Source organism: Diadema antillarum, unplaced genomic scaffold, assembly GCF_040938485.1.
Source record: "Diadema antillarum isolate AM-2024a unplaced genomic scaffold, OU_Dant_1.0 seq00000973_RagTag, whole genome shotgun sequence".
NCBI classification, from domain to species: domain Eukaryota; kingdom Metazoa; phylum Echinodermata; class Echinoidea; order Diadematoida; family Diadematidae; genus Diadema; species Diadema antillarum.
This window is the reverse complement of record NW_027271815.1, coordinates 491633-503642: the sequence shown is the minus strand read 5'-3', so window position 1 is coordinate 503642 and position 12010 is coordinate 491633. Positions and strand designations below refer to the sequence as shown.

At 36.9% G+C, this 12010-nt stretch overlaps 1 protein-coding gene across 1 annotated transcript; it reads left to right on the top strand.

The window, feature by feature from the left end:
* Positions 1-6311: 6311 nt before the first annotated feature.
* Positions 6312-10511, top strand: LOC139741994 (uncharacterized). Its single transcript, XM_071652558.1, has 3 exons — positions 6312-6423; positions 6954-7329; positions 10037-10511. The coding sequence occupies exons 1-3, from the start codon at positions 6312-6314 to the stop codon at positions 10509-10511; spliced, it is 963 nt and encodes a 320-aa protein (XP_071508659.1).
* Positions 10512-12010: the final 1499 nt, after the last annotated feature.

The window sequence follows — 12010 nt, the reverse complement described above, 5'->3', positions numbered from 1 at the left end:
GACGTAGATCACTTTGAATTCGAAATAACCATAATGGGTATCTTTTTGAGTTGACGACTTTATGTTATGTTATGTTATGTTATGTTATGTTATGTTTTGTTTTGTTTCGTTACCTTGCGTTATGTTATGTAGCTACTGTAAATCGAAGGTACAGTGTATTTTTTTCAATCTTCATATGATCATACCATTGCTACCATAATGTTCACTTTCTTCTGTTATACTGCAATAATATTGTATGTCTGAATCTTCTTTCGCGGTGTTTCTTAAGATTAAACTGAAATTTCGATTATTTACTATTTAAAATCATACCATCATTATTCAAGTTGAGTGTATTGTTTATTCAGTTGAAAAAAAATGAAACAAAGTACAATGAAGAGACAGACAGACAGACCGACTGACTGAGAGTATTATCAATACTGTATATTTTGTACTGTGATGCTGCTAGAAATAAAAAGAACAAAGCTCGTATATCGATGGCCTCAATTAAAAAGAAGGAGAAGAAGAAGGAAGAGGAGGAGGAGAAGAAAGGACCTTTTTCCAATGAGGAGAAAGAGTGAATATTCCATCCCAATGTAGAATGCAGTGCAGCTGAGGTCAGTTCAGACGGGAAAGACTGTGTAATATGCGATGACGAGATAGCTTGTAATTGCGAAGTGCACATCTTCTTATGAAAATTGCGATTTGGGAAAATGAACAATTTTGTGGTGGAAGAAAGTTTTATGTTAGTTTAAAAACAAAAACAAGTCCACTTAGTTACAGTATTATGTATAGACTGCGTTATTTCTACTGTGATGATGAGAAAGTGCGTTTCGACAAAGGGAATGAACTTCCAGATACGGTATATGAAAATGCATGTAAGGACTGTTATGGATTGAAAAGAGATGAGGCTATTGAAGGCAAATGTTCTCGTTTACTGGAGAAAATAGAGCTCATCGTAGAAGAGGTCGATGCAAAAATATTTTTCTAGTGTAATAGCTTGATATTTTGAAAATGCAAATCAGTGTGAAGTACCTGTATAAATTTACACATGTCTGATTAGATTGACGGAATGATAAAGCACCACAATTGGTAATACTAACTACATCAACATAAACATAATAATCTCCATGTATTCTCTTTTCATACAAAAAGTGTCCTGCACAAATGATATTTAATGCTTGGCGATGTATTAATAAATCGTATAACTCGAGTATTACGTAAGCGGTAAAACAACGGAGATAGAGAATGAACTGAATGATGTACTAATAACAGAATCTTGAAGATAATTTTATTCTCTTTAGGCAGCCAATGTAAAGAAGGGAGAATTGGTGATGTGGAATCAAACTTTTTAGTAAATGTTAACAACCAGGCAACCGTTCTTGCAACCGTTGAAGTTTTGTGACATCTTTCTTTGGAAGATTGCGAACAATGAATTCGAAAAAAAAAAACTGAGAAGAAATCAGAGCATGAATAAGCATCTCAGCTGCGGATTTAGACAAAAAAAAATATTTTGTTTAAAAAACTAAATTCCAACATGATTTTTCATTATAAGTGGGGGAAAACCTGTGCTCTAAAGTGATTTGAAAAATTGAACTTACGGTGATTAATCAACATTTCATTTTTTTTTAATATACATTTCAGTTGAGATAATTTGTCAAATTAGTCAAACCTGTTTCCAATAATGTCCGCCGCAATGATAATCTTTACTAAGTTATTAGAATAATGTATGTCTCATGGGATTTTTTACGTGTATTTAAAAGATAGATATTAACATCCTCGTTAAGGGATTGAAGTCTAAAACACGCGAATACAAAGATCATGACTCATAAGTGTATGTAATTCCAAAAAGACACAAAAGATGGCTCTCAAGATGTCCAGTTACCTTATTATCACTTAAATTGTGTGGTTTGTGGGGAAAAACAGTATTTTTATATCAAAAACTAATCACTGACAACTATGGGCAACGGATCATTATTTTGATGAAACGCTTTTTACAGTCTGATTAATTTGTCATAGATAAATTCCACCAGCTACCTGAACGGAAGCAGCCCACTTTTGCTACACTTGTATTAACATGTCACACAGTGTTGTCACAAGAAGATAGTAATTTCAAGATGACTTTTTTTTTTTCAAGCAAAATATATAATGTATAAAAATCGTTGGAGAAGCTAAGCATTGAATATATTTTTGTGTGGCAACCATTAAATTCACTTTTAGCATACTGTATAATAATAATAATAATAATAATAATAATAATAATAATAAAGGACATTTATATTGCGCAGCTACTATAATAATATACTCTACTGCGCATTACAAAATGACATGCATACAGGAAATTCAAACAGAAAATACATTACTTCAAAAGATGACTTTTTAACCTGGCCTTAAACTCATTAATTGTAGCTGCTTGTCTTACAAACAAAGGGAGATTATTCCATAATTTTGGCGCAGCGTATAAAAAATGCCCTGTCACCAAGAGTAACTTTTGATTTCCCCGATGGATATTTCAACTATGTTTGATCCCGTGAACTTCGAAGATGATGAAATATTTGAAATGATGTTTTTAACTCTACAAGTTCCTGTATGTACACTGGTAATAATGACTAAGCTATGCTAATCAGGAATTACAGGAAACGCTATAAGGTATCGAATGCAACGTTGCGAGAAGGCGTCATAATGATCATTATGACACCGCCAATAAATTGGAATTTACTGATTAAACCGTAACCCAGCTTGATTTCTCGGAGCAGTACAAATCTTAGATGGAATTTTTTTACTATCAAATTTAAGGAAACACGATGTTAAAGTAGCCAAAAATCAGGCTGGATAAGTGTTTCGTATAGGAGCTGATTGTGTGTGTATCACAAGTGTATGTGAGAGATATAAATTGTGCACAAAAGAACAGTGTCATCACAATCTATCGGAAGTCATGGCAGTATATCTGGTAACATAAGGTATGTTTTGTCAATAACCTGAAGCCCACAAAGCTGACATTCCTTGAAATGTCTAAAAAAGAAATGATAAATTATTAGAATCAAGGAATGTGGAGATACCAATAAATTGGCAAATGATATACACTGTACCTGCATGAACACGGTGTCTGAAAGAACTGCTACTGATTTTTGCTGGGTTCGTTCACTTATTTTCCATTTCACATTACCAAAAGACACACAGAACAATACATAAATCATACAAGAATCAAAGAAAGATTACAAAATAGATGAATTGCCCATTTCAAACTCATTATTAAAATGATTCTGTTCTCCCATAGGGTCCAGTGCTAAAATGCGTTCCTCCTAAAGTAAGTGATTAAAGTTAACGTTGAGGATATATCTCTACAGCACAAACACGATAAAATCTGGAAAGCAAATAAGACAGAGGATAGGCGGATTATGCAAGGTTTATCAGATGCACGTGTTGATGCCACACCTAACTGAAGACCACTCCTAGAGTGACTTACATACACGCACACACACTCGTACGTATCCCCAGATAGCTTTTGAAGTCACATTTCTCGGCGACGGCTTCCACTGGAATCTTCACAACATCTGATCAGCGAACAGAACACGGGATGTGGTAGCCTCACGCTCGGAATATTCATAAGATAAGGTAAGAATTTGGTTCAACTATTCATAATTTGTCAACAGATATTTTGTCATTGTTCTTTGAACTTAGGAAAAGTAAATTGCTCTTCATTTATTGTCAAACAAAATCCATCAATGTAAGAAAAAAAATGCGTTGTATCATGAAATTGCACACGTGTTTTCGCTGTTGATTGTGAATGATAAAAAAAAAGAATCACTATGAAGCTTGTCCCCCTTGTGAGTGCAATCAAATGTTGCACGATATGTGCCTTATAATCTTTGGAAATTTGATGATTGATTGGCTTATTGGTTATCAAGTAAAGTCAAAAGCCTTTAAACACAAACAATCTACCTCAGAACCAACCTCTCATAAGTTGCTTCAGTTTGGGCATTTTACAGTTAGGTACGTCTCAAATCACTTCAGCATTGTTTAGTTATTGAAATAAGTTTGTCTGAACATTCTATATGATCCCCCACGACGTAAAGTTGTAGTTTAAAAGATAGTTTTGGGTTGAATACGCTCAAATCGGATTAACTTTAATTGTCTCGATAGCTTTTGTAAAGTAGATAACCTCATGAAGATTTACTGACCCTTTGGCTGAATTATGATTCATTCTTCTATATGGATCATACACCATAGCTGATTATGTTAATCTTTGAATACTTGTCTTACAATAGTATAGCAAGAGAAACGTCGATATGGCTGCTGAAAGCAATTTCAGTACCTTTTCTATTCTGTCTTGTCCGTCTGTCTATTCGTCTAGTTGTCTGTCCTCTCTCTCTCTCTCTCTATCGCCTCTCTGTAATAAATAACCTCGCTCATACACCAATGCTCACACACACACACACACACACAAACACACATTCACGACAAAAAAAAAAGAATAGAGAAGGGTGTAATTAACAAGCAGCGCTGCTAGGGTCGTTCCTCATTGAAGTATTTAATTGTTTCAAATCAGGGCCATTCAGGCTCTTTGGGGGAGGTTTGTTTGCTAGTGACCGAACAGGCACATGACAGTACACGAGTCTTGCAACATGACTAACCTTAAATGAAAGCCAAACAATTATTTATGTGAATTCAGTGACTGCAGAAATTGTGAACACATTAGTGAAATTTGGGAATACTCGCACAATCCGTTCTAAAGCTACATGAATTTGAAAGCTACGATACTTTAAAATTTTCGCTAGATAGGAAGACTACAAATACTCCAACAATTCGTGACGGCAAAGTAGGACAACGATACGAGATGTTATCTATATACATAAAGAGAATTTAACACATTTTCATTCTCTTAGCGAATGAAAGAATGTGCGGCATTGTATACCTCTTCAGAACTCAGAGGGAATTATGTCCTCAATAATAGCATGTCAGTAATAAGTGCAAAAAATATGTATTTTTCACACAAAAAAATGGAAATTCTTTGTAAAAGACAGGGTGGTGTTTCATCAATTTAGTCAGCGCTGACAATTTCCGCAAAATCCTTGGCTTTGATTGGCTGGGATGCTCTGGTCACCGACTGTTACTATGGTGATTGTCAGAGACTGACAACTTGTCAGCGCTGACAACTTTCATGAAACGTTACCCAGATATCACTATCATAGCAACAACATTATGTGAAAATGTTCATCAAGTTTCAGCGTTACCATTAATGCCATCCTGATCATTTTATTTCAGCACGTATTTGGCAAATTGAAAATTGCATAAATGGTGGTTTCGCTGTAAGGCCAGTTATAACGAAAAAAAAACAAACAAACTACAACAGTCACATAGTTGATACATCGCGAACCCACAACCTACAGCTTGTGGGTCAGTCAATAGCTTAATTTTCACAATTAAGGTCAGTTCAAATGTGGTTAAGATTTGCTGTGTCAAGACGGATTTTGCCTCCTGCTATAGTGATGCACGTTTAAATCAGAAATCTCCCATGGATTTAATTGCTGCACCACAAATTAGTTGTCTTACCTCCGTTACATGGACATCACATTCATATAACATTGGCAATATCTGGTACGACATTGAAATACCCATGATGCTTGAGCAGTATATAAATCTTGGTGGGATGCCGTTTTGTTTATGAAGTCATTACTGGCAGATATTTCATTTCATTTATTTCATTCCTTCTTTCTTTTTCGGCAAACATAACACGAAATGAATCAGAAGATATGACATATAGGCATGTATTCGACTTTACATGATAGATAATGGTTAATAAAATACGAAATTATACATGCATACCGGCAAAATACAAAGTTATGTTTGGAGAAAAAGAAAAGAAAGAACTGAGAGGTTCAGTGAGAAGCATGCTTGTAAATTGTGAACCACTCAAAAGATTCTTGTGAATACATTAAACTTTTTTTTTTACAAAGACAGGACAGAACAAGACAGTAGAAACACAACGACATTACATGACTTTACTGTAGGGTATACCATGACAGTAATAAAACACAAAAGAATAATGGAAAGAAAGGAGAGAAAGAAAAAGGAAATGAAAGGAAAAGCCAAATTATTCGCTTGATTTTAATGAGGCCAGGATTTTAGTTCTACTACGTCACAAAAGATGACCCAACCCCGTGGATTGACCCATGTCAAAGCTCACATATAGTTGAATACAAAATCTGGGGCATAATTAGATTCTACAAAGATAATCATGCTTATTTCGTCCTTCCTCCCTATGCTTTTTTTTTTCTTGATGTGCAGGAAAATCAGTGTGTTGAGAATTTGAATCAGCAATCAAATAGCACAAAATGGCCGCGGAGCACGACTGGCTCTATATTTTCCTGGCGTTGTTCGTCTTCGTCGAGTTCATCGCCCTACAAGTTTTCAGCGCCCTTGCAACCGTGCCTGGTGATCCAGCAGGTAGTCGATATACTCACCATTTTAATCAGGCCGGCCACGTGAAATAATCAATCGGTTTCTAGGAACCATTCGATTGCCTTGCGTCCGAGTATGAAATAATTTTTACTTATTCTCCTATTGCTCTCCTGATTTCGTAACACATTCCCAGTCTATTTTCATCTTATCCATTTTATCCCGATACGAAATTAGTTTGCCCAAATATTTCTTCACCAAGGGGCTTGCTTAGATAGTCATCTTTGGCTTTCATTGACAATAGTTTTTCATAATATAATATTTCTATACGTATGGTTGCACTTATCACTGAAAATTCCCCGTAATTTTAGGTGGATACTGCCGATCATTAAAAGTGCCAGTGGTTTTCGTATTTCCATTGAACTTAATAATAATCATTATCTATTGATAATACGTTTACATGGACTTGATTCCTGATATCTCTTTTACATTTTTATGCTTTTTTTAAAGATATGACAGGCCCACTGTTTGTTTGTTAGATAATATTGTGTGTGATTCCCCTGCTTTTCTCATACCAGGACTGTTCCCAAACACGACGGAGGAGATATCCGATGCATACCCTGTCCAGATCACCCCCGCCGGATGGACTTTCATCATCTGGGCGATTATCTACATATTCATGTTAGTCTACGTAGTTTATATCGTTGCCTGCCTCTGCCGCAAGAATAAGAACGGCCCGGTGTACCTCAACCCGCCGGTAGTTCCTCCAGCCTTCCTCGCAGTCCTCTCGCTCAACATGGCCTTCAACATCACATGGCTGTTCCTGTTTGCATACGCCGAGTTTGTGTGGTCTCTGGCGGATTCGTGTCTCCTTGCGTTCTCCGCATACATCTGCCTCTTCCTCAGCTACAAGAACGTCGATAAATACCGTGACGTCATGACGGCCAACCACAGGTATAAAACAAATAACACACCCTATCACAATCAATGTTACCAAAGGCAGAGTCTGTTGTGCTGCAATGCATTCCTTAGCTGTTGGCGTTAAAGGGGCATTCCAGACGATTTTCATAATTTCATACCATGTAGTACATAAATCAATAGCTCCATGTAATAAATTGTGGAATTTATCGTGATTCTTGAGCAGAGAAACAAAACTTTGAAAAACCAAATCACAAATTACACTGAACAAGGATGACGACATAGGAGGCTCACATATCTAAAAAATGTAGCAGTGTAATTTCATCTTCATCTTCATCTTCAAAATTAAAGGACAAGTTCACCTTCATAAACATAAGGATTGAGAGAATGCAGCAATATTAGTAGAACACATCAGTGAAAGTTTGAGGAAAATTGGACAATCGATGCAAAAGTTATGAATTTTTCAAATTCTTGTGTTGGAACCGCTGTATGAGGAGACTACTATAGCTTATGAGTCATATGCGTACAACAGTATAAAGAAAATGTAAAGAAAATTTAACATATTTTCACTTTTTTCGCATAACAAAAGAACACTTGACTTGCCTCTTTCTAAGGGCAGGGGGAATAATATTTACCCATAACATATGTCGGTAACGAGTCAAGGGAATGTGTACTTTTTTCAAAAGATGAAATTTTGTGAAAATCTCTTTATATTTTCCTTATATTGTTGTACGCATGTGACATCTAAGTTATTCATACACTGCAGTAGTCTTCTCATCCAGCGGTTACTGCACAAAAACTTCAAAAATTCATAACTTTTGAACGGATTGTCCGATTTTCCTCAAACTTTCAATGATGTGTTCTACTAATATTGCTACATTCTCTCAATCCTTATGTTTATGAAGGTGGACTTGTCCTTTAATGGGATCAGGATGTGTAATGGTTGTCAGGCTTAAAGAGTTTTGATTGACTTTTAGTTGCAAGTTCAGTGAACATCGCCAAAAGAAAGAGTTGCCATTTAGATATTCTTTGCATAGATTATCATGAATGCACTATATATAATATAAATATAAATATATATATGTATATATATATGTATATGTATATATATTGTGTGTAATCTTAGATTGTAATCTTTAGGAAGTTCTGAAAAAAATTAGTCTTGTTTGGAACATCGTTTGTTGTAAGTTTTTTTTTTAAATCTCTACACTCAACTAATCAAAATTTAAATCAGAAAGATGTTTTGACTATTATGCATACCCCATGATGCACCATCAATGATTGCAATACCCTTGTGTATATGATAATAAAGACGTCTTTTAACGCTTGCCTCATTTGCTAAACCGTGTTGACTACCATTTGGCGGATGTGTTGACGTTAAGTTAAGCATGATTATTATGAATTCAGCAAATTTATGTTTACAACTTTTATAGTGTATAGATATAGTACTCAATATGAATATGAATTGTATTCATCATAATGGAAGGTAAAGCCCCCGTTCCACTATCACGATCTGGACCCCGATCTGTCCCGATCTAGCAGATCGGGAGAGAGCGGCAAAAGCTTACGGGGATCGGAAGCATCGTAGCAGCAGCGTGTGGAGGTCGGGGTTGGAGCGGGCATTTTTTCAGATCGGGAAGAAATCTCCCCGATCATAATTGACCTATTTTTAATCGTACGGCAAGCGGGGAGAGCGTAGTGACAGCGTAAACGCAGCGGGGAGAGCGCAGTGACAGCGTAAACTCAGCGGGATGAGCGTAACAAGGTCTTTCTGAGCGTAGTGACATCGGCACAAGAATGGGAAGAAAACTTACACAAAAATGTCTGCCAGAAGAAGATCAAGGAGATCGAGAGGCAGAACTGTTGAGGAGGAGGATGGCATTGTCACTGCACCTGTTAGAGCAGAACATGAAGAACAAGGAGCTCAAGTTTTCGAAGAAGGAGAAGAGATGAAGAAAAAGAAGAGAAGAAAGCAGCAAAGCAGCTATCCAAAAGGCGAAGAAAGAGAGTGATGCTTAAAGAGGAGGAAGAGGACATAGCAGAATCTTGAAGAAAATGAAATCATCTACAACTGGAGGAAGACGGACTATAAAAGCAAGGAAATTAAGAAAAAGCCTTGGAAAAATCATCACGTCTTTGTTTATAACAATGCATTGCTGCAAAAAAACCGGGAGTTGAGGAACCTCTTCGAGGTCCACAGTATATTTCTTCGGTTCTGCATGCCAATAAGTTGACTGACTGCAGATCGACAATCGAATCGGGGTACATCGGGGCACATCGGGCACTTTTCAGCTCTCTGAACGGGGTGACAGCGTAATAAGATCGTATAGATCGTTCAGAGCGTAGATACAGCGTGCATCGATCGGATAACATCGGCGACATCGCAATGACAGCGTAGTTACATCGTTCTAAAGCGTAGCTGCAGCGGAGATCGTAATGCCTCATTCCCGATCATCGTAGTGAGAGCGTAGCAAGCACGTGTTAGTCGTAACTGCAGCGTACTTAGAGCGTCCTAACATCGTACTGTGTCCAGATCGGCTCAGGTTTTACCCGATCCTTCCCGATCTGAGAAAATTGTCAAATCGTAGCGAGAACGGCATAGTGGAACAGGGGCTTAATCAAACGTGTGTCCCTGTGTTCATTTTTTCTTTTTTTGGAAGATCTTCAGCATAGAAGGAGCTTCTAATCCATTGTATTGATGGGGTCATTTTTTAAATTGATGTATTTTTCCTTTCTGCTTTAGGTTTGACCTATGGTGCAACCGCATATTGATTCAGAACGGCATCTCAATATACGCCACGTGGACAAGCATCGCCACCTTGCTCAACCTGTCCATCGCCCTGACATACAACGCCGGCCTGGCCAACAGGACATCGTGCATCATCTCGCTCTCCCTCCTTGCGGTCGAGCTCTTCCTCTACCTCATCATCGACGTCTTCTACTGGGATCGTTATCTCCGCTACACCCTGACGGTGTACATGACGGTAGTGTGGGCGCTGCTTGGCACCCTCCTCAATAACTGGGACCGCAACAGCACGGTCTCCCTTCTCACCGCCTCCCTGCTCGTTATCAGCGTCGCCTGCCTCGTCTTCAAGATCGTCCTCATGCTCTACAGAGAGCCCGTCAAGGCTCAGCCTTCCAAGACGAAACCCGCCGAGATCGTCATCGACTACGAGGAATCGTTGCCCGGTGACAAGGACGAAATTCCACTCAAATGAAGAGTTTAATGGTGCCATCATTGATAATGAATTATTGTCTGCTGATCCGTAAGAGGGCGCTCCTCATGTCATGCCGTGGACAGCAGGCTCCTAGTATTTTTGATTGACTGTCATACTGCAAATTGAGTTCATTCACGGACTCTGACAGGTAGTAGAATAACATAATGCACGATAGGAGGAATTAGATCGGAACATTATGGCCACCGATTTACATTTATTTTGTGATTGGTGAAAATGTCCATCTAGATATAGCGAGTTCCTTGATTCAGTCGATATTTCTCAGTTATCTCTGTTATGTGTTAGTGTTAGCTGTTTGATTGTATGGACTGCCATTCTTCATAAATGGGATATCAATATTGTGTCGATGACCAAGTAAAGGTTACTCTGTTGTAAGGATGGGTCTATTTTACTCATTTATATACAAGTTATTATTTAACCTTACATTGTAAATATCACTGTAACTATTACAAACTGTATGGTGACATACGGTTTTATATGGATTTTGCATCAATGAAATTGACTTTTCTTCACAAGTATTGCCAAACAGGCATATTACGTCATGATTTAATATCGTTGCAGAAGGATATGAAGAGTGTAAGTACAAAAACAGATTTTATGGCAACGTTTATCAAATTGAGATATTTCTGTTTTTAATTTCATATCTTCATTTCTTGTTATGTATCAAGTGCAGCATCATTAAAAAGATTATGACATATTTTTTTCCTATATCATGATGAACTTACTTTGGCAAAAATATGGAAATGATGTTTGTGTATATATACATATTTTTTTTTGCATTCGAAGTCTTCGTTATTATAATGTCTAGAGATAAATGAACTCCTAAAGATCTATACAAGTGTCGCTGATAAGATTTTATTCCTTGATATGACCATTAAGGGGATGGTAAAGAAAGGGATTAAGGGTTTGATTCGTTCGTTTGTTTGTTTTTTGCGAGATATTCCGAAACCCCTTATTAAGTATTAAAGAGCATACAGTTCTAAAAGAAATTAAAAGTTTACAAAAACCGATTTTAAATGGCTGAGATACCTAAAAACAAAATTGTCGCAATAAATGGTGGGACGGACCTTTTAGTAGGACCATTTTCATGATTTTGCTTTACTATATTTTGGGATGTCTCAACTATTTCAAAACCGAATAATCTTTTAATTCCTTTGAGAATCGTATGCTCTACCGTAATTTTGATTCATATAAGTGGTTTCTGATTATCTCACGTAAAGTTAAAAATCATCTGAATCCCCTCTTAACCAGAGCTATACCATCCCTCTAACTGCAATGTGTAATGGTTACCTTTCTTTTTGTTGTTATAGATTGTACTTGTATCATCATGGATTATTTTATACCATTCTTTTGTTATAGTATATTCTTTCCTCAAGATAATCGCAGATCCCCAACAAAATAAGATGTTTTCAGCATATTTGAATACTGAAAAACGAGATTGAATGAAATACATGTAGAAATTTTTCGATCCAGTCCGTGCA

Excerpts from the sequence above, each read along its gene's own strand:
- LOC139741994 (XM_071652558.1), top strand. The coding sequence starts at position 6,312 with ATGGCCGCGGAGCACGACTGGCTCTATATTTTCCTGGCGTTGTTCGTC. Across the intron at positions 6,424-6,953 it reads CGTGCCTGGTGATCCAGCAG|GACTGTTCCCAAACACGACG; the intron begins GTAGTCGATATA and ends TTCTCATACCAG. Across the intron at positions 7,330-10,036 it reads GTCATGACGGCCAACCACAG|GTTTGACCTATGGTGCAACC; the intron begins GTATAAAACAAA and ends TTTCTGCTTTAG.